This window comes from Onychomys torridus, chromosome 23, assembly GCF_903995425.1.
Source record: "Onychomys torridus chromosome 23, mOncTor1.1, whole genome shotgun sequence".
In the NCBI taxonomy this organism is placed as follows: Eukaryota; Metazoa; Chordata; class Mammalia; order Rodentia; family Cricetidae; genus Onychomys; species Onychomys torridus.
The window spans coordinates 35,380,485-35,408,092 of NC_050465.1; the positions used below are offsets into that span (position 1 = coordinate 35,380,485).

Sequence of the window (27,608 nt, forward strand, 5' to 3'; positions counted from 1 at the left end):
CTTTTACATTTGACTTTTGTGGGCAAATCATAGAGTGTCATTATTTCAAAAATATTGGAGCACTTCATCATTTTCCAAGGGCCTCTTTTAAATCCTGGCATTCAAATCGTTCCTCTGAAGCTCCGAGCCTGCGAGCCTGCTGTCATTCATCTGGATATCTCCTCCCGAGCGTTAACTATTACAGCTGCAGATTCTCCTCTGTCGTAGGAACTGTCCACGACTCAAGGGCTCCTCCGACATCACCTTCATCAATTTCATGACTTCCTATTTTGAAAGATTTGCAATTTCACGTTATAATCACTTCACTCTGATTTTGCATTGATTCACACAAATTTTGCATTGCATTGTTGAATATTGCATAATCAGCTAGATGAATTAGAGGGATGGGTGTGAGGTATGAAAGCACAGAGCTCCTTGTAAACAAGAAGGTTGGTATGTGGATTGTTTGTTTGGTTGAGATGGGTTTCACTCCGTAGCCCAGGTTGATCTAAAACTCAAAGCAACCCATCTGATGCAGGCTTCCTAGTGCCAGAATTATAGGTGTGAGCCATCATGCCTGTCTCTGCACTTATTTATGTTCTAGGATAATCTTAAATAACACAAATGATACATCAACAGCCTCTGGCTCTGTAACAAACCAGCCTAAGATTCAGTGGTTTATAGTAACAACATCATTGACTCAGAACTCTTTGGCTCAACTGGTGCGATCACCTTTGCCTTGCTTGTCTGAGTTTGCAGTTTGGGTTGAGCCGTGCAAGATGACACGACCTTATACATAGCTGGTGTTACTGCTGAGCTGACTAGAACACCAAGATTTCTCTCTTTCAACTGTTGAGGTTCTAAAAACTGTCTGATCTCTCTAGCAGGAAAACCAAACTTCTTTATATGGTGCCTCAGAGTTACAAGAGATTAAAAGTAAAAGCTGAAGGCAGTTTTAAGAGTGGTACATGGAACTCTGCCTTTGGCATGTCCACAATGTTATAAGGCCCAGGCAGGCCACAAACCCAGCTGAGATTCAGAGGACAGAAGCTGACTACCAGCTTGTGAGACAAATACAATACTCTATAGCAAAGGATGAGTGTCACAGGAGAGATTGCTCTCACTGTCTTTGGACATGATCTGCCAAGGTGCAAATGCATTCTCCAAAAATGCTGTTGCACATAAAACTGAACACTTTGATCATTTGTGTGAATTATGAGAAGCTATCTAAGGGAAAACTTTCTGTCATTTATAAAACAAAAAGACAGAATGTATGTGTGTGTGTGTGTGTGTGTGTGTGTGTGTGTGTGTGTGTGTGTAGTACAAATGGTAAGTTAGAATTTAACTCCGAGTATCCTCTCTCTTGTGTTGCCTCAAACTAAGTTGTGTGTCTGTCTGAGAGAAATCAGTGAAGTAAAGCAACCAGTTCTCAAAGAAATTAAACAACATAAGTCTGTTACATTTTACTCAGTTCTTTACAAATTAGGTAGTATGCAGACTTATAATGTAATGAGCAATAAGAGTCTCTTGACTGTTTTTTGAACATGTGAGAGAGATGGTTAAGATTGGTGTAGCGCTCAAATGTAGGCAGGGGAGCTTATGGTGGAAAACACTTATTGGATGGGAAGTAAATGCTCGGCTTCAGGGTGCAAAGATGGATGAGCGGCACATACTTTACACTCTTAAAAGTGCTTTCACGGTGGAAAAACCAGGCAGCTAGGGAGATACAATGTCTACATACTACACAGGTTAAAGAAAGGAAAGGCTGATTTGGGCTCACAGTCCATCATGGAGGTGAGATGGACAGCTCTGGCTGTGGCAACAGGAGCTTGAAGCAGTTAGTCCTATTGCAACAAGAGTGAGGAACCAGGGAAGACAAGTGGTAGGACCTGCCTGTTGTCTCCCTTTCATCTAGACAAGGACCTAACCCAATGATCACATTCCTCATCCGTCTTCCCTCCCCAGTAAACCTTTCTAGAGACCTCTCCCCATACTCCTAGAGGTGTGTCTCCCAGATGACTCAAAAAAAAAAAAATCTTCAAAAGAAATCCTTAGACGTTACAATCCAGGTCAACCATCTTAAGTACACAGGTATGCTGCACAGAGATGGATGGTCGTTTCTGCTGCAGTCAAGGTTTGTGAGGGTATGACAGGGTGTGATTATGAATTCTACCAATACCAATATCAATACCTCAGGTGTCTGGGTCAAGTAAGCTCAGACATCTCTGTAGGAAAAGCCTACTTACTAGCTAGGGCTTTCACTCCAATCTCCAATGTTAACCTATCCTGACCATGAAAGAGAATTCTTGCTTGATTACTGTAGCATCATAGAATTACTCTAGCACCATAGAATTACACTAGCATCGTTTAATTGCACCAGGCTCAATTCAATGCCTCTGTTACTGCTCTTTCCCATTTAGACATATATAGTAATCCTAGAATTACTGGTCCTATTGTGATGATGCTGACAGAGCACTGAATGGTGAACATGTAGCAGTGAAGACCACTTTCCTAAGTGACCAGAGAAGCTAAGCTGGGTGCTCAAGACGTTTCCTTTTGAACTTCCATACTGGGGTTCAAAAGTCTTTCTAAAGTTGATGTCTCTCGAACAGGAAGCAGTCCCCAGGACATTTGAGTATATTATCTATAAGAACAGTACAATGGGACATCCACATGTTTTATGTCACCAAGTTTTGAGGTGGATTGCAACTAATAATAGACTATTGAGAACATACAGTTGCACTAAAAGTACACTTTAAAAAAAAAGGAATTGTTATTAGGAGTCTAAATACGCACCAGGACCCCTCTATTTGTGCTTGTTAGCTTTTGTGGTTTTTGTTCCTTTTTTTTTGTTTTCGTTTTTGTTTTTTGAGACAGGGTTTCTCTGTGTAACTTTGCACCTTTCCTGGAACTCACTTGGTAGCCCAAGCTGGCCTCGAACTCACAGAGATCCACCTGCCTCTGCCTCACGAGTGCTGGGATTACAGGTGTGTGCCGCCACCACTGCCCGGCACTTGTTAGCTTTTATTTATTTCGATTTCTTTTATTTTTGAGATTATAAAGCAATTACATAATTTCCCCCTTTTGCTCCCTCCAAACCCTCCCACACACCCTTCCTTGCTCTCTGTCTCTCCTCTCTCTCCGTATACATATGTATATATACATACATATATGCATGCGTGTTTCTAGGGCTGACCATTTGGTATTGGAGAACCAATTGTGGTTTTCCTGGAGAAGGCTATTTCCCAGCTCTCAGAATTCCTCAGTTGCCTGTAGTTCCGTGTGCAGGGTTAAGGTCATGTGGTCCTTTTCCCTTCCCCCTTGTCGCGTCTATTCCTGTAACCCATGGTAACTGTGATCATTAATACTGTCAGTGTGACATGACCTGTAATCACTTAGGGGTCAAACTTCTGGATACCTTGTGAAGAATTGTTAGAGGAGATTAAAAGAGGTAGGAGACCTTCCCTAAATGTGAGTAGCATCACTCCATGGGCTCAGGTCCTGGACTGAGTGCTAAGATGAAATCAATGCAGTGTGACCAGCTGCTCCAGCCTCCTGCTACCACGCTTCTTCACCATGATAGACGGTTCCCTGGACTCCGAGGCAAAATAAGTCCTCCCCTTCCTTAATGTGATTTTGTCGGGATATTTTGTCGCAGCAGCAAGTAACTAAAACCATAACACCGTAAAACAGAGTTTGTGCAATGACTCTTAAATTAAGAAAAAAAAATTGTGGGTTTCATTCTGAGGAGAGAGTGTTAAAAGCATAGGACTACGGTTAAAGCATACTATGAATAAAGAAAAATGTGCAGAGGATCATCAGCCTGTACCTGGATGAACCGGATGGATCCTGCATCCTACATTGAAGATGCTATGCTGCAGTAGGTACAGACAAAATGTGAGCACACAGTGTTCAGAAATCTCGAAGTTTCCACTTTCCTTGTCCTCTCAGCTAAGGCAATTAAAAGGGATAGTCTTCACTTTCATGAGAAATGCCAACGAGGAAGTCCCCATAACAGCTGTCATTGATGTGGGGGGGGGGCGGGGGTGGGGTGGGGGGGGGGGGTGGGGTGGGGGTGGGCTACAGCGATGGCAAGCTGTTCAAAGTACTTGCAGCTCTTGCAGAGGCTCTAGGTTTGATTCCCAGCACCCCCACAGTGGCTCTCAATCATTTTCTAACTCTAGAAGCAGGAGATAGGAAGATCTCTTCTGGCCTCTGTAGGCACTAAGTGTATTTGTGGTGCTCAGATACGCATGCAGACAAAAGATTCACAAACATAAAGATAAATAAACAACAATTAAAAAAAAAAAACAACGACGTCAGTGGAGAAACCCATAAGGAAAAATCACAGAAATCAATGAGCTGCTGACATATAAGGTAGCTCCTCCCCTCTAAGGACTTCCTTTGTAAAAAATAAATTTAATGTGTGTGTGTGTGTGTGTGTGTGTGTGTGTGTGTGTGTGTGTGTGCATGCTGTGCACTCATGCATGTGTCTGCATGCATTCACTGACGTGCATGTGGAAGTCAAATCTTTGAAGAGTTGGTTCTTTCCTTCTACCTTGTCAAGGCAGGATCTCTCTCATTTCCTCTGGTTTGCTGTGTACTTCAGGCTATTTGGCCTGCAAGTTGTTGGCTTATAGAAATGCTGGAGTGCAGATTGGACCATACATCCAGCTTTTATGTGGGTTTTGGGGACTGAACTCAAATTGACAGGCTTGGGTAGCAAGCACTGTTACCTGATGAGCTATATCTCTCTCCATCCTGGGGTTTTCATGCATACTTCCTTCTCTGGCTCTTGTGTGTGCGCATCTTCCCACGTTCCCTATTGTGCCTATTCAGTTGAAAACACAAACCCCTTTCTGAACTCAGGCAATCCACACACGTAGTGTTCATAAGTAGACTAGCTGTCTGAACTTTCAAGGTCTGTCAGGGGGATTTCTGACATTATGATGGTTCCCTGTCCCTCATATTTCCCCCTCACTTCCATCTATTCCCCAGTTTATAAAGAGAAACTTTACTTAAATGCTGGATAATGGGTTTATTGTCTATTCACCAAAGATGTGCTGATGTTGTTTTAAATCAGAAAAGACAGTTTCTTCTTTTCTTAAGAATTCTGGTGATAGTTGAGGCTAGAACATTGTTCATCAATAATTCATTAATGCATGTGCTCAACAATTAGTACTGAGTGAGATTAGGTACTGGGAATATACCAGTAATCAAGAGACAAAGTCCTTGTTTCTATGAAGCTTACATTCTCAAGAATGGAATTGTGCTAGAAAAACAATGAAGCAGGATAAATCCCCTAGGGTATTGTTAGCTATGTCAGCCAAGAAAGTCCTCCAGTCCTCCGCAGAGGGGGTGGGGGCAGAGCTCCTGCAGGTCTCCAGATGAGAGGAAGCTGCATCTGGAGTAATGTATGTATAGCCACCTAACAACTGTACACATTTTATTCCCTTTTTAGTTCTGTACATTTCTTTCTCTCCTTCCTTCCTTCCTTCCTTCCTTCCTTCCTTCCTTCCTTCCTTCCTTCCTCCCTCCCTCCCTTCCTTCCTTCCTTCCTCCCTCTCTCCTTCCCTCCCTTCCTTCCCTCCCTCTCTCACTCCTTCTCCTCCTTCTCCTTTTTGGTTTATTGAGACAGGGTTTCTCTATATAGCCCATTCTTTTGGAACTCTGTAGACCAGACTGACCTCAAACTCTCAGAAATCCTGTCTCTGCCTCCCAAGTGCTGGGATTAAAGGTGTGCACCACCAGTGCCTGGCTGTGGATTTCTATTTAAGGAATGTGGGGAGTACTTCCCAATACTGCCCTTCAAAGAGTTAGATGTATGGTCCTGTTGGGGCTCAGAGAAAAACACCCTAGACTTAGTGCTTTGACAAGCTGAGAAGGCTTAGTGTTGACCTCAGAATTCAGGTCTTTCTGACATTGCTTTCCACCAGGAAGGAGTATTTTATGGTGGTTTTGGTTTGTTTTTATTTTGCAAATTTCTCTCAAGAAGCTGATAGGATCCACCTACAGAGCCCAGCTGTCTTTTGTCTTTTTGATATTTCTTCAACTGTTGATGATCAATACTGAAAGGGAAGAAGACTGAGGTCTGCCAGCACACCCCAACAGACTTTCTCGTACACCTTTCTCTTCTAGGGTCCCAGAGAATCATTTACAACCCATCATCTGTTCTGATGCCAGGTGGACTTTGTGTCAGGATATTTATGTTTCCCAATTCCATTGGGTTTCCCTAAAAATCATTGATTATTGCCTTAACATTTGTCTCTATTCTTCCTGTTCTCCATTTCTGAACCTTGTCCAGCAAGCGGAAAAGCCTGCTCCTGCGATTTCCCCTTTGCATATTAATGAATCTGGATGCCTTGTCCTATATAATCTGTTTATTGTTGGCTCATTCAGCCAACCCTGAGAATTTTGCCCATTCCCCCTCCCCCGATCCCCATCCCCCAGGCCACACTGGTCATTACCTTCCTTTGCCCGTATTTTTCTCAACAGATGGCAAGAGTTGACCTTGGACCCGGAAATGAAAACTGTTGCAGATTGAAGATGGTAACACCTCCCTTTCTCTTACTCCATTCTTTCCTCTCAGGAAACAGACTAACTAAGGTCATGCACCCTCAAGCCAGACTTCCCATGTCACATGCTGGCAGAATTACATGCTTAACCCTGGACAATGACTCTTCTTTTTGCGACCCCAGTTTCTCAAAATGAGGATAGTATTGGTCCTTATAGTTGTTATGAAGAATGAGTCAATGTTTGTGAAGTGTTTGGGCCAGAGCCTGGAAAGCAGCCTTTGCGTTAAACATGAAAATGATAGAGTCATACTAATGCAATTGTCCAGACCATTCTCTTGGCTTTGAAGAGGTGACTTCATATTTTGAAAACATGTGATGTCTTGTTGCATATTCAGAGCTAATGTTTCTTCTTCCGTTGCTTTCCTCTGTGCTCAATCACACATATGAGGTAGACCTCAGGGAAATATATGAGGGTGACCAGCTAACTTACAGATAAATTAATCTACTTTAAATGAGCTGTTATGTGCTCAGCACACTCTTTGACAACATGAAAGAAACATAAATCAAGACAGTCATCTTGAAGAACTTCTGAGTCTTTGGCTGGGAAAAGCAAGATTTACGTACAAGAAGCAATTAGAAGACAATACTAGGCAATGCCTAATGAGGTGTTGAAGTATGCCTTTCAGCTCCAGGAAACCCTTAGCATCACAATCACCTGTGGCTTTTACTTTCCTTGTGGCAGACCCCTGAAGTAAACAGGAACTGTGGCAAAGAGCTTTAAATTAAAGGGATATCTTGGTAACAAAAGCTTTCCGTATAATACCATTTTTTTGAATGAATGCTGTCCCAAAATATTTTAAGACCTTGGAAAAAAACAATACAACCAGGAAGTAGGCAGATATCCCAGTGTTTTCAGGACAGAACTGATGCTCGCAGAAGTGGAGTGTTCTGGAAGGCATGGTGACATGAGTGTCTCCCCTTTCCTCTCAGTTACCCCCTCTCTCTTCTGCGGTGCCCCACCTGCTGCAGTTTAAAGCACCCTAAACTCCCCTGTGAAGGAAACTTCCAGATTCATGGAGCCATGTGGTTCAGAGTTTAGTAAGCCTTGTTTTGAAATTACTGTTTTTCAAATTTGTTTTGTGAAGTATGATGAGCGGTCAAGATATATAACTTTGTATTCTATTTCAAACAAAGAAGGAAACAAGCAAAACCCCAGATTAACAGCCTGGACTTCTTACACTGTCCTGAAAGGAAGTTGTATTAACTCAAAAACTAGAGTAGGAAATTCCAAAGCCACTTTGGTATCCAACCCTGGCACTTGTCAGGAAGTTCATCTTCATAGATAATTCAAATCCTTATCATAGCGATATAAAACCATTTCCTCTCATTTCGCTCTGTTTTTGAGTTAATGAGCACCCCCGTAATGGATTTCTATAAATTACATATAAATCACCCTCTCACGATTTCTACATTTTCATGTTGAAACTTAGGGCCTCTGGTTGAAATAAAGCTATTATTTGGGTAGAGAACCCATGGCTCTTTATCAAAAGTATTTTGGAAACGTAGCATGTTTCAGCAATAAAATACCTTTGTAGGCAAACACTGGGTGTGGCGAGGGCATTTGCCTGGTGCATTACACTTAGAGGTACTTGAACCATCTTAAATTATCTCTGAATGCCAAAAATGTGTGATTCCAAATTCCTCTCCCCATTGACTCACGTTCATTGGCTTCAAAGGACAGTTGTCTTAGCGGTAGCTGTGGCATGATTCCATTAGACAGAAAGGAAAAAAAAAAAAAACAACAACAACACAAAACACAAAAAGCTGTAATATTGAACAAGCCAGAAACTCAGGTAACACACAGGCAAAAGTGGGGGAGGGGCTGGCTGACTGCTTTATCACAGCACACTTAGAGCTCCTCTTTCTAAAATAATCGTGAACTGTGGCACAGACACTGCCACCATACCAGACCTGGCTGGTGACAGACACGAGGAGGAGATGTATCCACACGCAAAAGGAGCTTAGAGGCTTTAGGTCTTCCTTTCATTATTTGTGAAAGGTGTGAATTGTATTTTTAAGGCCTTTTCTATTATAATTTAATGCCTATCATAACACATTTTTACATAGTAATTATGTTAGTATTGTCTCAAATTCTTTAAAAACAACTTGGACAAACAAACCACAAAGTGTTCTTTGATCACTGAGTCTGACCACTTCTCTCTGCCCTGGTGGTTTGACACAGTGTCATGTTCCAGGGGGCCGAGAGATCAAAGCAGCTGTGGGACCTTGATTTGCCAGCTGACTCTATCTGCGTGGCTTTAAGTACTGGCCATGCGGAGACTGGGATTCCTTATTTGTGTGACAAGAAGGGTTTAATTGTGTGATTTAATTCAATCCCACAAACATTCCTGTTTTCTATGTTTAAGACCCTTTGATAGAACATGAGCGTCAAATTGAGAAAAACACAGAGGTACATCAATGATGAGAAGGAACTCTCCATGAGTGGTAAGTCCGGTGGGGCAGATGCACAGGATGGAGTATTGCAATAGAAAAGATTTCAAAAGCAAAGCAAAGCAGAACAAAAGAGCAGCAAGCCAGAGTCCTAGGGGCATCAGAGACAAAGAAAGGATGAGCTGCTGAGCCTTGGAGCATCATGAAAGATGTCTACCTGTGTCTTAAGAGATTTTCAAGCCAAAATGTACTTGGACCACATTTTAGACTCTGCCTAGTGGTATAGCTCATTGTAGCTGAGACTTCAGAACCTCTGTCTGTGTGGTGATTAGGCATGTCCATCCCGCACGGATGATGTCATTCCTCTGCAGGGTGGAAGAGAAAAAAAACATGGGGGATGGAGTTTCTCCAGTTCAGGGATTGACCTTTAAAAGAATCAGGACAGAGAGAGGGTAATAAAGCTAGTCGAAGAAACTAGTGTAAATATCCCTGACATAAGATAGAACTAACTTAACTTAAATGGAAGGAATCCTGATTTAACTTAGAGAAAATATTATGTAAATTATGAGGTCTTTATTTTAGGAGAAATGCAATTATATTATTTCCAAGGGTATGTGGTAAGTTGAAATAATTGTTAGAGAAGCATTTCTTGATTTAAGTGTTATAAAAATCCTCTTTTTAATGAATTGATGAGTTCTGGTTTGTTGGGACTATTTTTTTTTTATTATATCGCATATACATTATGTGCTCGTGTTTAAAATGAAATGACTAATGAAGTTCCTTAAATTTTGACCAATTATTAACCTGTTTAGTGATCCCTTTTTCTATAGGTAGTTCAGAAGTATACAAGGTCACCCTGGCTCTAGTTTTCAAGGTTGACAAATTAGTGTGGACCGAGGGACAGCTCACAATCTAGTACTAGTACTATGAGACATAATGCTCCTTCAGTGTGGAGACCCACAGAGGCTTCCTAGTGAGAAATTACTCAGGGTCAGAGAATCTGGCTTGCTTTACCTAGCAAGGATGCATAATGGGATGATTTGGCCGCAAGCATGGTTACCAGGTGTTTGGAAGAGTCTACACTCGCTGTACAGTGTGCTTTGATCTTGTAAGAGGGAGGTCTTTTGCCTCTCCCCTTGGCATATTATAAAAAGCCCTTTTCAATAAAGGATGAGGCTGTTGGGTATTGACCCAGGCCCTCCCGAAGCTATCCCGTGTTTCTGTCTTTCTTCTTGTTGTCTAGGTCTCTCTTTCTATCTGATATTTTCTTGTCCTTCTTTCCTCCACCTAAGAACCCTTCAAAAGGTGGGAGCAGGTCACGAGCTGGTCTCCCCCACAGACTCCCACACTTCAGTACAGTCAGATCTGAACTATGTTCCCTTGAAAGTTGTGGTTAAAAGAGATGTCAAGGAGGAGGCCAGCTGGCTGCTTCAGGCTGTCCTCTGCCATGGCTTGGTGAGAGGTGTGACTGATGAGCTTCTGGGTGGCTTTCTTAGTCACAGGGACCCTGATAAGAATTGGAAGAGGGAAGTGAAACAAAGTAGCCAAGAGAGCCCCTGGCTGCTGCTGCTGCTGGAACTGCACTGGTAGGGGCAGAAAGAGGTCAGAGTGAAGGAAGAGAGATGGCAAAGTGGAGAAGGCATCCGGGTGTGTGTGTGTGTGTGGTGTAACTAGTCTAGCTGCAGGAGCTTTAGGAAACTTGGGGAGCTGGGCTTGCCATTCTGAGGTCAGCTTTGGGAGATGGTTATGTGGCACAAGAATACCAGGAATTGTCAAGAACTGTTCATCAAGTTTCCTCAGAGTACCAGCACCTACAATATCCAGTTCTTCAATGTGTGGGTCCAGAAATTCTGGAAATATAATCTTACACACTCAGGCTTAGGTGATGAAATTCCGGGAAAGCTGACCCACATTGTTTGGCTCCCTGGGGAACCACCTACGAGCCTGTGTGTTTCCATGTCAATCCACAGAGAGAGAGAGTGCTGTTTGACATCCCAAACCCAGGGGCTGTCCCCTCTGTTCTAGCTTATTGTGGTAGAAGCTGTATCTCCTCAGGAGCTAAGCAGGTGCAGGAACAGCGACACACAGATCTCCAGGGCAGTGTTTCTTTCACTGACTGTATGTAGTGCTCATTCATACGCTGGACATGTTTGTGTTTGCTCGTCAATGCCTAGCTAAGGGGGCTTCATGAATGGGTAGTGAAAATGCCCATCAGAAAAGCAATGAATGCACTATGAAACTAAAAACGCTTAATTAAAAAGAACGTACTTTATTTTGTGATCATAGCATTGCTCTTTAAAAAAAATTAATTTATTTAGTTTAGTTCTTAAGTTCTTTAGTTCTTAAGACAGAGTCTCTGATATCCTGGGATGGCTTTGAACATTTGGCTGTCCTGTCTCTACTTCTCAAGTGCTGGAATTACACGTATGTGTAACCACACTGGTTCATTGTTATTTTTATGTTAAAAGTTTTGACTTTGGGGAATAAGAATCCTACTCTCTTTATAGATTTTTAAGTTTGGCAGAGTAAAAGTACTGTTCTTAAGTTTTCCCATTTTGAGGGCAATTTATAATAGTACAAAATACGAAACTCTGTGAGTTAGGAAACTTAAGACCAGTATATCAATGGCTTTAAAATAGATCCACAAAGGGAAACATTTCAAAAACTACATGCTTACTAACAGAAACATAAATATATGTTTACAAGTTTACAGCAGAAATAAATTATATGAAATAATATTAAACCTTGCCTTATACAACAGATCTGCCCTGTTGAAAATGTAGCCAAAATCTAAAAGTTAGATTTCATGACCTGCTAACGGTTCACAACACTCAACTTGGAAAGCCTTGAGGAAGACCCCAGGCCTCTGCTTCCGGACAGAGCCCAGTAAACACTGACAGGTGTTTCCTTTGGGGATCTCTCTTTCCACATTCCCGAGCACATCCCCTCGGTTTGCAGAGTGTTCTGCGGATAGTTACACTATAACTGATTCAGCGAGGAAGCTTCTTTATGTAGCTTAATCGTGCCCTTTGGGTATAGCCCCTCCACCTTGCTTAGGCTGAGAAATACAGGACTCCATTTAGACTCTGAAACTCTCTCTCTCTCTCTCTCTCTCTCTCTCTCTCTCTCTCTCTCTCTGCAATAGGAGGACCTCCCCTGGTCTCATTAGACTCACATTTACAAAATACTGCTTTCAATAGGTTATTTTGCAGGCTAGTGAGCCACACTGGCTTTAATTGATTCTATTAACTTCAACTGTGAAGCATGGCATTTGAATTACAAGTCAGAGTTGAACTGTGAGACAATAGGAGGGTTCACCTTAACCCAACTCCCACCTCTAACACCAACCAGGCCCTGAGAGAATTAGAGTCCATTGGAAGGAAGAAAGGTAGCTCAAACTAATTAAAGGAATTTATGATTAAGGATGAGTTAAAAATGCCCAGATATAATTAGTTTGGCTGTACAAACTCGCCACAGTAAAAAGGAACAGAAATACGTTAGGTACGTTGGCCGCCATTATGGTTTGCTTTTGTATGAAAGGGCACAGCAGCACTGTGTGATGGCTCACAGTGTGGGCTGTGGTGCCAGACTGGCTAGGGTCAAATCCACGTACTGGTGTCCCATTGCAGGACACGGGGACCTAACCTCAGAGAGGTTAAGTGACTTCAGACAAGTTTCTTAGCCTCTCTGAGAGTCTGCTAAAAGTGAATCGTGAAGTGCGAGACAATAGCAGCTGCCACACAGGGTCACCTCTGGGTGAAATTGGTTCATCACGTCACTTACCCAATACATGGCACATTGCTGCTATGCAATTCACTTTGGTCTTATCGTCTTGTGCTGTAACCACCTGTTGACAGCCTGGGGCTTAGAGCCGTTCACTTGGACTTATGTCCTGGCTTCCATCCCTATAATTGGTGCTTTTTGAAAATATGTCAATCTTTTAAAGCACGAATTTCTTTATTAAAAATGTGACAATAACACTATCCTGTTGTCTCGTGGGTTTTAGGGATACCACGCAGTGTACTTTGCATGGAGCTTGGTAAGTGTTGGAAACCAGCCCAAACCTGCCAAAGCCACTCACTGTGTGCTGTGTTTATTCTTGCTGCAGTCCTGTTATGGGTCTAATGACGCAGACCCTAACACATCCCTCAGAGGTCTGGGCAGAACACAGTTTAATTGTTCTTTATTGTTGTGTCTTCCTCGCAGAGAGCAACAGTCCATCCCAAAAGAATCAAATGAACACTGAACTTTGAATCCAGTTGAAACATTCCCAATTCATTAAGCGTTCTTGGGAGTTTCATTGTGCTAAGTACCGCAGTGTTCTGTAAGGAAAGTTTCTGCCTGGCAGAGGTTGAAGAAAAGCTGAATTGAAAAGGCTGCTATAATTAGAACTTTTGCTAATGGCACTTAAACTGATTAATGTCCAATAGTACCCACTCTACTGAAGCATATTTTTTAGGCAGTTATACGTTTATATTAAATTAAACCTTCATTAAATGAATGAGCTTGTGGGGCAGTGTCTCCATGTAGCACTTGGAGTTAATTCTGTGATGATATGGCCACCAACATGGAAGGCCTTTTCTCTTGCCATCTCCTTAGGCCTGGAATGTTCTTTCCGCTTATCTCCTGTGGCTGGATTTTGTGTTTCAGTGTAGTTCTCCTTGGCCACTCTCCCCATCCACTCTCCATGCTCCAACAGCTGGGGGCAACTTTTCTGTTGCACGTGTCGTTAATTGGAATACTGCTATAAGTTTACAAGCAAGTTGTTGCTCATGTCCTTCACTGAAGTCAAAGCCCTGCAAAGGCAGGTGCCTTGTTTATGTTATCAACTCTGTATTATTATTATTATTATTATTATTATTATTATTATTATTATTTTATTTTTTTATAAAGCGTAACATATTACCACAAACTCAGAAGTTTAAAACAACACAGACTTCCAGGTTGGACAGGTGGCTCAGCAGTTAAGAGCACAGTGTTGTTGTTGCAGAGTGTCTGAGGTTAGTTTCAGTACCTCTGTCTGGTGGCCCACAATTGTTTGTAACTCCAGCTGCACTGGGACCTGACACCCATAACCTCCACAGGCACCGGCACTCACATTCCCTCATCACACCCTTCCCCAGCACGTAGTAGTTGGTACTTACAAACCTTTAAAACACTGTTTGAGCTCATTTTCACGGGGAGTTCAGAACTTCACCAGGCAGAAATCAAGGTGTGGGCTAGACTAATCTGTGATTGGGCGCCTGCTTCTAATGGCCTTTCCAGTCTTTTATGGGTGTGGTCCTGAGGTTTGGTGCTGGCTGTCAGTTGGGGTGGAGGCTCTGTGCTCTTAGCTACTGGAGACTCCTCACAGTTTTGTACATGAGACTTGCACATAATACAGCTTTTCTTTCTTCTCAATTGGAAGAATCGTTGATCTCTTTAAGTCCTTGGTTAAACATTCATCTAGTTAGGCCAAGCTCACCCAGGATAGTCTTCTGATGAACTTCAAATTAACTAAGTGAAGTGTTGATTATCCTGTAAAATCTTTTCAGTATTGATTCCTAATGAACAGAATCATAGGAGTCTATGGCAGTCACAAGCAAGTGCACTCCAGGGAATGAGTACAAATGTGAGCACCCTGGAGTCTGCATTCCATTTGTCTGCAGATTGTAATATCTCTAAGACCACCTGGCACTTAATGGATAAATGTTAGTAAAATAGGAATTGAGGAATCAGTGAGAAATGAAAATTATTATGTTACACAATTAGGTGTTCAGATGTACGCTGATCATCCTACACTGAATTCAAAACAGTCCAGTTGGTTGGATTGCCCATTCAATTCATTGTCCTCACTGAGGGATTTGTGACTACTAGATGACGTAAATGGGAACTGGGGAATAATTGTTGTTATTTAGGCAAAACGTTTGCAACGTAGTCTTGGTTAATTATTCTGTCCCACCGTCCATGTAGATGAAAGTGTTAATTTTAGGTTTGCTACAGTGGTTTGCATACAGAAGTCCATCTCATCCTTAGAAGATCAGGAATAAATGAAGTTAGTATTGGGAAGGTTTTCTGGTGTGAAACAGTTAATATTGAAGCCCCAAAGGCAGGAAGGAAGAAGACATTTTGATTTCTAGGAAAAATGAAATAATGTCAGCTATGCTCTGACCAGACCTACAGTTCTATTTGTGGAATGATCCTCCACAGAACACGCCAGCAGTCCTATTATTTGAGATATAAGACAGTGCATGTTCCAGTTGCTGTAACAAAACATCACAGACTGGGTGGATTAAACAACAGAGACGCCCTTTGTAATAATCCTGGAGGCTGAGAGCCACCGTAAGAGGGCAGCCGATTCTGGGCTTGTTTGCTTGTTCTCCTGAGGGCGCCTTTGCTGAGAGCTCTCCTCTCTGTCTGCATGACCCTTCCTAGGAGGACACACGTGAAGATTCTCTGTTCTCTTTTCTACAGGGGTGTCAATTCTATCAGGTTAGAGCCCCATCTTAAGGTAAATGATTAGCACCTCACTTTACAGTAATTATCTCTTATAGGTTCAATCTCCCAAATCAGCCACATTGAGTGAGGCGTGTGGGTTTTGAGGGGACAGATAGCCTCAAAGGTAGGAGAACATGGGAGTTCTCAGAGGCTCTCAGGAGGCTTCAGGCTTTGGATTTAGGGTCCCCTGCATTTGGACTGCAGCCCTGCACATTGCCAGCATCAGGCACATCCAATTTCTATGGGTCTCAGAACTAAAGAAGTTTTGCAAGCTCTCTTTAACATAGAAAATACAAAATAAGATATGGAGTCTTGACCGATTCAAATAATGAGTCTAGAGCTTAACCATCAGTAATTCCACAAAAAGTCCCTCTCTCCTGCCACCCTGCTAAGGAAAGGCCTGGAACCTTTCTGAGCCACAGTCTTCTCAGTTGTGAGAGATAGAGATAGTAATTTTCTTATATTAAGCCATGGCAGTGTCGAAAAAGTTTAACTAGATTAACTACTACATTCTTCAAGCCATTTATTTTTGCAACCTTTTAATCATGGTTTTCACTATAATAATCATTTTACAGATAAAGGAGCAGGCCAGAAGCATTAGAAAACTTGTTTTCCTACAAGAACAAAACAAAACAAAAACAAACAGTGAGCTGGAAACTGAGGCACAGTGTCATACCCTGAGCCCTATGCGCTTTCCCTTCTCATGGCTTTGTGGAAGCAGCCGGTGCATTCCTCCCAAGAGGAATCTTTCCCCTGTAGAGAATGTCAGCCCAAAGCTACCCTCTTCATCCCCCGCACTTACTCCATGGCTATCTGAAAATAGATGTGGCCTAAGCAGCAGGCAGTTACTGCTTGAGTTTAATCTCCTTTCTTGTTTTTTATCTACAACCCAATAGGGTTAAGGTCTAGGAAACAAAAAGCCACAGCTAGCAGAGCCAGAGTGCTGACACTCCTCGTGGATATTTCTAATTGGAAAGCTTGGCTTCCTACATCATCTGGGACAAGAGATTGACTTAGAAACAAAGACGACAGTTCAATGTGGTCTCCGCTGGGAGTGATTCCCAAGATCCCATCTGCAGATTCATGTTGTGGACACTGGGTGTTCCTGGGAAAGGTCTACGGAGTCAGTCCCAGGGCTCCAGTCTGCCCCTTGGAAAGGCCCATGGGGTGAACGAAGCTGGAGCTGTCCCACTGTTTCACAGCTCTGCAAGTGTGAGAATCTCTCTGCTATCTTGCTCTGGAAGAACTTTGTGTCTCAGAGCTGATTTTTTTTTTAAAACAATGTAAAAAAGATGAAGTTTTCTGAGATGCACCTGAACTTTCCCCTCATCACCTCTCCGAGACATTTCTTTTGACTTATCCACTGGGACTCAGTGGCCTAAGAATGGGTGGGATATTACCCCGACATGCTATTCCTTATACTTAATGTAGTAAAAAAAGATAAAAATTGTCCAAGTCCTTAACAAATATTTTCTCATTTCTCTAGTTTTCAAATATGGTATAATGACAGACTTATTGTGAAACCATCAAATAGAACAATGTAGTACTCTGATTGGATCTTTGCATGTGAAGACTCTGCACCTCTCTTGCTACATCCCTGAATTACTTATCAGGTAGTTTTTAATGTATGAGTAAATAATAAGGTAAAGCTTGGGATATTCCTATTAGATAGAAGAACACAATGTTTATTCAGGTTTGACCACCTGATAGTTATTATTTTTGTCTTACTATACTGTGATGTTATATATTGGCTATCAGCTGGGGTGTATATAGAATCAACAGAGCATCAAGCTGCTGGACACATCTGTGAGGGATTTTCTGCAGTAAGTTGTTTGCAATGTAAAGACCTCCCTTAGACATGGGCAGCGGCTTCGCATCACAGCCTCTTCCTTCCCATTGCAGCCCCTTCCTTCCCATCACAGCCCCTTCCTTCCCATCACAGCCCCTTCCTTCCCATCACAGCCCCTTCCTTCCTCTCACAGCCCCTTCCTTCCCATCACAGCCCCTTCCTTCCCATCACAGCCCCTTCCTTCCCATCACAGCCCCTTCCCATTGCAGCGTAGTTAAAAGATGGAAGAAGGAAACTTTGCTTTTCCTGCTTCCCTTCCTGGCCAGCTCTTCTACCCTGCTGCTGCTGCTGCTGCTGCTGCCTCTGCTGCCTTCCTCTGATATCTGAACCCAGCTTCTTCAGGCTTCCAGTGCAGACCAAGGGCGGGTGACTCCCAAAGAGTCCTCCAGGCCTTCAACACTAGGTTGGGACTGGCCCTACCTCCATTGTTGGATGGCCCAGGCCATATGTAGTAGTCTGGGTGGTAGCAATGGGGAGACTGGTGCCCTCCTCTGGGCTCTGCCCCTTCTCCCACCCCAGCCTGTGATCTGCAGGAGCATTGCTGCAGCTTTAGCCTATACCTGGTTCTGCTGGGGCCTCCTCATTGCAGATTCCATCCTTCTGGGCGGGAGATTTGCATTGGCAGCAGGACTCAACTCATTTGTCCTACTCTTTGAACTCTTGCAGATTCCTCGGCTGGTGGCACAGATCAAAGGCGTGCCACACTGGAATTTACTGCTCTTAGCCTGAGCTAAGGTTAGTAAGGTGTTAAATTCCCAGGGGACACAAAGATGCCTGCTGCTGAGGAGGAGCACAGCCAGTCTGTTCTGTGTGAACTCCTTTGGCATAATGGGAAAAGACATGAAAAGGATTTCTTGGGTGGTAAAATGCTAACACAAAGTTTTATGTCTACAGGAATCTAAATACTATCTTCCGCCGAGGCTCCTTACTTGAGAGCCATCCCTCCATTATCCTGAGTACTGTTATCTGTCAGCCTGCTGCTGTTTATGCGCCACCATTTCAATGCAGAATGGTGTCAGTGGGTGTCTAGGAATCAGGCAGCCACAGAATTGAATGTGGATGGAGCAGTGATCTTAACCACACTGCTTATTCCACAAGTGTATATTAGGCACTGTTTGATGCACTTGGGATAACTCAATAAACATAACAGGCAAAAATTGGGAAAAAAAAATCCTTGCCCTCATGACCTACACGCTTCAATGAGCATGTATCCTAAAATGCAGGCACATTTCTGTACTTACCAGTAAGCCACAGGTAGCTTAGTCCCCTGCCTTTGGGATGAGCTGTTCATGTTATACAGGGAATAGATTGCCTCCCGAGAGAGCGAAGGCTGTGCTGCAGGCTGGCTTGTCAGATGAGCAGTTTTGCTAGACCTCTCTTAAAACACACCTGGGAGAAACCTTCTCAGCTTCTCCAGAATCCCGATGCGACACACCTTTCATCTGGAGCTGGACTGTGTTGTCACCCATGCAGCCAGCCATACAGATGTGGAAACGCCGGTCTGCCTGAGTGATTGGACACAGTGCCTGCCAGAGTTACCATGCCACACGTTCATTTATTTTTCTTAAGACAAGGCTCAAAAACAGCTAAGGAAGTAAAGGAAGACAAATAAGTAACTGAGAGGAAGCACACTGCTGGGTCCCGTTTCCAGCAGCAGCAAGCAGTTCATCACCGCATTCAATAGTAAGAGTAAGGAGTTCGGGTACAGTCTTTAAATAAACTAGGGAGAGTTGATTGTCATTGCGTAGGAGATTTGGAAAGTAAATAATGAGGCTTAGATATGAAATGACAACACACACACACACACACACACACACACACACACACACACACACACACACAATCTGTGCCTCTCCAAGTCCTGCGTGTGTGGCTATGTGTGTCTTAGGAATACAAGACTGCCAGCTGTAGGTCGGGAGAATGTGCAATATTCCCTGGCTTCAGTACCCATAATCTCTCAGATGCTTTATAAATGCATGAGCTACTCCCTGGGCTGGGCTCTTAAATCTCTGAATTAGCTGAAGCTGTTGTAGAATCACACGGAGGAGCCAGACAGACAGCTTACAATCAACAGCAAACCAGAGGGGACTCCTGGGTCAGGTTTTCTAGTAGCCGTGGGGGAATGTACTGAATCTGCCAAATGTGTAGTTGATATCCCGTTACCCAAACCTGCCTGGATAATGAGCTCTCATTTCTTCTTCCATCTCATGCCTGGATTAGAGGTTGGCGAAACCCTTAGGACAGGAGCCTTTGGAGGTGGCTTTCAGCACAGGCTGCAGTAGCTTGCTGAACACGCCGGGTCCCTGTTCCTCCTTACTGTTCCGACATACCGAGTCCTGACATCAGAACTGATTTCTGTCAGCTCTAATGTGCCTGAGAAATTTCTTTCAAGGCAGTTTCCTCTTCTCACACGTCCCCAGGGAAGTTCCCCCAGGGGCTGCGGGGCAACTGTAGGTTGTGAGTATGGTAAGGCATTCCCAGGCTGAAGAGTTTTGTATGAAGAACAGCACACTGCACACTGCATCTGTTGTTTTCCTTATTTAGGGCCTCACACTGAATGATACTGGAACACTACCCAGGACTCTGTCTCGACTCCCCTGCAGTCTTGTGCTTCCTCTTTGATGACGGCAGATCCCGAAACACTTAGTGACATATGGCAGCCTCTCTGTGAAGCGTGCTGAACGCCATGCATTTGCTTTCTGGCTCTGGAGTGCTGCATTTCATTTTGGGCATCATATTTCTTAAAGGGATATTGACAAAGTGGAACTCAGCCTCTGGAAATCTGTTCTAGAAGAGGGTAGTTAGAAAAATATAGTTACTCTCTATTTAACTAGTGCTTTCACAGAAGAGGGCAAAAGGGATGGGGATGTATCAGCAAAATTTCCTAAGGAACCATTGAAAGAACCTGGAGGTGTTCAGCCTAGAAAGGTCAATTATTATTACCATTGTTGTGTTTTGGAAGAAGGTTGTAGCTATAATTCAAATGCTTGAAAAACTGACAAATAAGAATGTAATTCTTTGTTTTCCATGTAGTTTCTGTCAGCAGACCTAGAGTCAATATGTGGGATTTAAAGGTAAACAGACTTTTATTTTATACAAGGAATATTGTTTTGTGCCATGGTGAAATGTATGCATGCAAGACTAAAACAGCAAGCTCTTGCGTCGGAGGAAACTTCTGCACGGAGCATGTGTATCCTCGCCCCTCCATCTCCATGTTCAGCTTGGGAATCAACGGAGGCCAGATACATGGTGCGTAAGTGTTCTGCTACTGAGCTACACCCTCAGCCTCTATATTTTCTGAATTTAAAATTTCTTGCTCAGCCAGGCATGATGGCACACCCCTTTAATTCCAGAACCTGAGAGGCAGATCTTTGAGTTTGAGGCCAGCCTCAACTACAGATGAAGTTCCAGGACAGCCAGGGTTACATCAAAAAATCCTGTCTTGGAAAATCAAAAAAAAAAAAAAAAAAAAAAAAATTTCTTGTTCTATTTTCATTTTGACGGAGAATTGACAAAGGCTTTGGGACTCTCTCATTTTATACGGAGATCAGTAAGCTATCCTAGGTTCCTAACAGTGCGGGCCTTCCTGGTTTTCGGGCCGTAATCTTATATGTAGGGAAGCTCGTAACAGCAGCTAAATGTTCCACTCCTCTCTGTAACCTTGAACAACTGTTGAAGGTCTAGCTGAGCTTGGACATTACTCGGCTTGCTTGCATGCTTTAAAGCTAATCTCCCAATTTTCCTGCCCAGAATGCATTGCTGTTTCCTCTGATAACAGTATCCTGCTTTCCCTTGGGGACCACACCCCTCTCCTGCATGTCCTCCTGTCAAGGATTCTTGTCTCTGCTAGGCATAACAGAATGGCTTGGCCAATCCTCTCAGTCTTGGAATCTGAGTGTTGAGTGGTATGATACAAGCAAGGAGGAAGGGTGGGGCTGATTGTTTCTCTGTACCCCTGGAAAGCAAATGCCGTTTAGTCCACGTTTCCTAGACTCGTGTGGATGGCAAGTTGATCGCGTGTGTCATACGTCTGTTGCAGAACTGTATTACTTGGTTGTTCAATGAGTTCGTATTAAGATCTAGACAGGGTGATCTTGTATGTCTTGAGTGAGGAGAGAGAAGGGTATGTATGCAGCATGTACAACCAAGCATCTTTTGGCCAGACTTTCCCAGGGGCTTGTTTTACTAAGAGGCCCCAGGGTGTGAGAATTCCTGCTTCCTGAAGTGTCGGGAAGTTAAGGTCAAAAGCTGGATGTGTTTCAAGTTCTGAGACAATACCATACAATTTCAAAGCTGGTGTTTGTGTGTGTGTGTGCAAATGTGTGTGTACAGAACCTGGGGGAAGGGCAGCCTCTAAAACTGCTCTGAAAGATGCCCAAACACCGAACTGTGTAGTTGCATGAGAACGGATCTCTGTGTTGGTGAACCTGTCCGTGGAAAACGCAAAGCACACAGGGACCTGTGTCCTCTTGCCCTGCCGTTGAACTTTTGTTCAAATCAGCAACTTCCCTCACCTTGGCTGTTTGAACTGCCCTTTGTAGTGAAATTCACAAGTGAACTGGCAAGGAACCATGGAAAGAAAGGGTGTGTTGGAGTGGATTGCATTTTTCCTGCACGCTCTGAAATATCAGGATGTATGGAACATGAGTCATCACTTTCTGGTGGAAACTTCCATGACCTTTACAGAGTCGTCCACATTCCTCCCAAGCTGTGCTTTTTCACACCCCACTGAACGATGGTAAAGGGGCAAATCCACAGGAGGCAGAAGCAGATTCCTATTTTTTTTTCTTGCAATCTGTTCCTTGTTATTGTTTTTTTTTTTTCCTGACACACTGTGCTTCCCAGGATAGTACTAATGGAAGACATGTGAGAGACTATCTGATCCAGCATCCTGATTGAACCCCAGGCCCTGCTAGGATCAGGACAATAGGACATGGAACAGGCTTTTGCCAAGGATTTGGACTTGCTACCAGGGAAGAAGGCTGCATTCAGAATTGTGATCCCTAGGCAAGCTGGGACTTGATGTGATACCAGAGAACCAGGTCAAACTATAGTATAGCAGTTACCTGGCTGGGGCCCCTTCTAGAGGGCCACAGAATCTCTGCACACACTGTGATTCTGACCAAAGTCAGAGACAATTGGAACTCTTAGGAAAAATTTTATTTTGCACATATTACATTCCTCCCCCTCACCTTCTTCTCTGAGTATTTTTTTTTTTTTTATTTTTTTGGTGTGTGTGTGTGTGTGTGTGTGACAGGACAACTCTGTGATGCCAGTTCTGCCCATTCATTTTTACATGAGTTCCAGGATCTCACTCATGTCTCCAAGCTTATGGGGCAAGTGCTCTATGCTCTTAAACAAATGTGGTTCAGGGGCTGTGAATAAAGGAGGAAGAGGGCAAAGTCTGCTGGGAAATCAGTAGCTCTGAGTTCAAGCGCTTGCTCTGCCTTTGGGAAGGAAATTTGGAGAGTCAGACATGATGATGTGTGCTACTTAGCCACAGTCCTCTGGTGGGGGAGACAGGAGGATTATGAGTTTGAGGGGAGCATGGCTATATAAGGAGACTCTGTAAATCAATTAAGCCAAGCATTAGGGAGAATGGTGAGTGGTAGAAAGTGCAAGGCCCTGGGTTCAGTCCCAGCACTTGCCTAACACTGCAGGGCATTTCTGGGTGGGTGAGTGGGACTCTGGCGAGGTAAGCGCCCCCCTGTGCCAGACTCCGTTTCTGCTCTTGGTGTATGATGTCTGTGTGAAATCATCTAGAATTGAGAACATCCACACAGTGAATTTTTCTTATTTAAAATGTACACAGGGGATACTTTTGTTCATTTATGACTTCAATAGATTGTAGTAGTAAACTTTCAAAAATGAGTTGCACATTCTTCGCCCTTCTGAAAGATGTAGTGGAGAGAAGACATGTCCACTTTTGTGTTTCCTGTCAGAGGCTACGCTGTCACCTCTCACGCTGCTCCCCAACCCCCAGCAGAATCTCACCTATGGAGTTTGCTAGCTCTAAACCAATGACTAAATAGCCAGTTTGGGCAAGATTTGGAATTTGTTTCCATTGAGGAACTGTGTCTTTGAAGGAGCCAGAAGAAAGTCTGCAGGCAAGTGCATGGACAGGTGACTAGGCTTGGTAACATATGGTTCTACTCTTTGGAGACCTTTGGTAACATTTCTCTGAGACTTTTTCTTATCCATCTTTGATTCCCAGTAGTATTGTAGACATCTGAAGCTACCAGGTAAGTGACCCGTAGGTAAGTAAAGAATCATTGTGGCTAGCTGTTCTTCAAAGGTTAGAAAACAAATCGAATATATCTATTGCCCAGTTGGGAGTTGTGGTCAGCTGCAGAGGTAGCCAAGGAAGACATTTACAGTTAACAGCTTAGGCACCATTTCCAAACTAAGTTTTTGTGTGATGACAAGTCTTTCACAGTGCACATGGCTTATCAACATAAGGAGGAGCAGCAGACGGCTTCTAAAAGACACTGCACTTTGGGACAGACTGAGTATGCAGCCTTGGATGTAACAGACAAAATGAGGAGGAGCCTTATTCAGAGGGAAGTGAGGGACTCTGTCACCAAAGGGTGGCACTCTAGGAATTTCATTGAGTTATCTATAAAGTTCTGAATGATCAGTTTTTTGTAATTACATTATCAAGGACTCAAATGTTCTGTAAAACTTAGAACATCTTAGAAGTAGGAAGAGGTATGCTGCATCCCAAATACTTTTATTTTAGAGCAAAGAACATAAACTGAAAACGAGGTTTTGTGTTCTTGGGTGAGCTGGCACAGAAAGCTGCCTGACTCCAAAGCTTATGAAAACAGTGCTGTTTGCCCAGATGGTATCGCTACCTGTGTAAAATGCTGTGAGCACAGGTAAAGCTCTTCCCCGGAAGCTGACACCGTGCTAGTTTCTGGATGGAAAATCCTGATGTAGTCGGTTACTTTTCCATATTTAAACAAAAGCTGGCAATCGGTCATCTGTGCACAATGACAGTAGGATTCAGAAAAGCTTTTTTTTTTTTTTTTTGTTTTGTTTTTTATCATTTTTACCTATCAGTAGATGGCAGGAGATACCATCAAATCAAGTACAAAAAGAGATACAAATGATGGAATTCTGTCATTGTTTCCTGTATACTGAGAGAAATTGATACCTAGGTAGGGGATATGCTATTACTTCTGTACCTGGAAGGAGAATGTTTTTGTATATAGATTTGGATTCAATTATGTCTTCCATATTAAAATGGCACAATTATAGTTGGTTTAAATGATGGTCCAAACACTGGAACTAAATACATCCTTTTAAGGAGACACCTGGAGAAATGATTCATCACTCACTTTGGTTGGATCAATTAGACATCATACTTGTGTTAAGTGGATTCACACACCATGTAAGAATCCAGGAGCTTTTCCTATTTCCTCTCTCTCTCTCTCTCTCTCTCTCTCTCTCTCTCTCTCTCTCTCTCTCTCTCTCTCTCTGTAAGCAGAGAGGAGAAAAGAGTTAAACGACACAATAGTCATTAGGGCAATCCCACATCATAAGCAGCATTGCTCAAGATGAGCGGAGATACAGCACTACAGTTCAAACAGGCCAAGCTAAGCTCAAGCACATTTTCAAAGTGTCTGCTTGGTGCTTGCCCCATGAGCTGTCATTTCCTTATCCCACTAGAGGTCACTTTCAGAATTCAGTTTGGTTTTCCTCTGGCATTCTGAAGTATAGGAGTCTCTTAGAAGTACCGGCTGCACGTTTCCCTAATTCAGAGATTACAGAGAGGGGAAGCATCTGTGGGATTTTCAAGACTTGATGTTTGTGAATCTTCAGATGAATGGATTCCTTTGTCCACTGCTCAGCACTTTAGTGGCATAATTATAACAAAACACTTGAACCAAGAACTTAAAATAAAACTTGTCATTTGACTCTTAGTTTTTGAAGAATTTTTGAGAAAATAATTATCTACATACTGATATTTTTTTCTGACTTAGACACCAGTTTATTGGAAACCATCCCTTAGGTTAGGGGAACAAACTGTAAACACACCAATAGAGTCCACATCTGGTACTAGTCTTGTTTAATGTCAACGTGCACACCATCATGGTGTGGCTGTGTGGCTCAGTTGGTGGAAAGCTACGTGCTATCACACAGAATTAATCCCTCAACACAGAACGCAACTGAAAACGTTTGTAAATCAATCTTAAACTATTTCTTAGAAATTTCTTTGCTGGAAAAGAATGCCACATTTTTCTTCTCATTTTAAAAATCTCTAAACTATCATAAAATATCACGTCAGAGAATACAAAAACAAACAAATACACACACACACACATTTTGCCAGGGTCTATGACATGCCATCTGGAATTCCCAAAGTTTACAACCAGTTGGTATAACTTATCACCACAATGTCACAGAATTGCAGACATTCTCTTGAGTGAGGGTTCCGGACTTGCCTGGCCAATTATAAGGGTTTGTCCATTTGTTGTATGCTATAGATATTTTCCCCTGTATTATATGATGGAGACAGAGTCTTTGGAGCGCAGGCTGTCCTGGAACTGACTATGTAGCCAAGGAAGACATTAAGCTTCTGGTCCTATTGCTTTAGCCTTCCAAGCGCTGAGACTTCAGAGGTATTGCCACCACGCCAAGGTTAGGTGGCAGGACCCTGTCACGCTATGTTGCCAAGCATTCTACCAACTAAGCTACATCCCAATGCAACATCATTTGTTCTTGCTTAGTGACAACTTCTCATGCTCCAAGACCATGGCAAATCTCACAGCAGTCCTATTCTGTTTCTTCCAATTACAGTTCCAGAAGACTCCGCTGTGCTGCTGTGTGTGGAGCACTGTCCCTAAACTCTGCTGTGTGGGCAGCACTGCCCGTAAGCTCTGCTGTGTGTGGAGGACTGCCCATAAGCTCTGCTGTGTGGGCAGCACTGCCCGTAAGCTCTGCTGTGTGTGGAGGACTGCCCATAAGCTCTGCTGTGTGTGGAGGACTGTCTCCTAAGCTCTGCTGTGTGTGGAGGACTGTCTCCTAAGCTCTGCTGTGTGTGGAGGACCGTCCCCTAAGCTCTGCTGTGTGTGGAGGACTGTATCCTAAGCTCTGCTGTGTGTGGAGGACTGTCTCCTAAGCTCTGCTGTGTGTGGAGGACTGTCTCCTAAGCTCTGCTGTGTGTGGAGGACTGTCTCCTAAGCTCTGCTGTGTGTGGAGGACTGTCCCCTAAGCTCTGCTGTGTGTGGAGGACTGTCCCTTAAGATCTGCTATGTGTGGAAGACTGTATCCTAAGCTCTGCTGTGTGTGGAGGACTGTCCCCTAAGCTCTGCTGTGTGGGGAGGACTGTCTCCTAAGCTCTGCTGTGTGTGGAGGACTGTCTCCTAAGCTCTGCTGTGTGTGGAGGACTGTCTCCTAAGCTCTGCTGTGTGTGGAGGACTGTCCCCTAAGCTCTGCTGTGTGTGGAGGACTGTCCCTAAGATCTGCTGTGTGTGGAGGACTGTCCCTAAGCTCTGCTGTGTGTGGAGGACTGTCCCTAAGCTCTGCTGTGTGTGGAGGACTGTCCTTAAGCTCTGCTGTGTGGAGGACTGCCCGTAAGCTCTGCTGTGTGTGGAGCACTGTCCCCTAAGATCTGCTGTGTGTGGAGCACTGTCCCCTAAGCTCTGCTGTGTGTGGAGGACTGTCCCCTAAGATCTGCTGTGTGTGGAGCACTGTCCCTAAGCTCTGCTGTGTGTGGAGCACTGTCCCTAAGCTCTGCTGTGTGTGGAGGACTGTCCCTAAGCTCTGCTGTGTGTGGAGCACTGTCCCCTAAGATCTGCTGTGTGTGGAGCACTGTCCCCTAAGCTCTGCTGTGTGTGGAGCACTATCCCTAAGCTCTGCTGTGTGGGCAGCACTGTCCCCTAAGCTCTGCTGTGTGTGGAGCACTGTCCCTAAGCTCTGCTCTGTGGGCAGCACTGCCCGTAAGCTCTGCTGTGTGTGGAGCACTGTCCCCTAAGATCTGCTGTGTGTGGAGCACTGTCCCCTAAGCTCTGCTGTGTGTGGAGGACTGTCTCCTAAGCTCTGCTGTGTGTGGAGGACTGTCCCCTAAGCTCTGCTGTGTGTGGAGGACTGTCCCTAAGCTCTGCTATGTGTGGAGGACTGTCCCTAAGCTCTGCTGTGTGTGGAGCACTGTCCCTAAAATCTGCTGTGTGTGGAGCACTGTTCCTAAGCTCTGCTGTGTGTGGAAGACTGTCCCTTAAGCTCTGCTGTGTGTGGAGCACTGTCTCCTAAGCTCTGCTGTGTGTGGAGGACTGTCCCCTAAGCTCTGCTGTATGTGGAGCACTGTCCCGTAAGCTCTGCTGTGTGGGCAGCAC

The 27,608-nt window shown here is 43.7% G+C and overlaps 1 protein-coding gene across 1 annotated transcript in view; it reads right to left on the reverse strand.

The window, feature by feature from the left end:
• Positions 1 to 40: 40 nt before the first annotated feature.
• Positions 41 to 27,608, reverse strand: part of Tmeff2 (transmembrane protein with EGF like and two follistatin like domains 2) — a 358,120-nt gene continuing 330,552 nt past the window's right edge. The window contains exon 10 of the mRNA XM_036172755.1: positions 41 to 264. Within this exon, the coding sequence (XP_036028648.1) occupies positions 255 to 264 (10 nt within the window). The 3' untranslated portion in view covers positions 41 to 254. The remainder of the gene's footprint in view (positions 265 to 27,608) is intronic.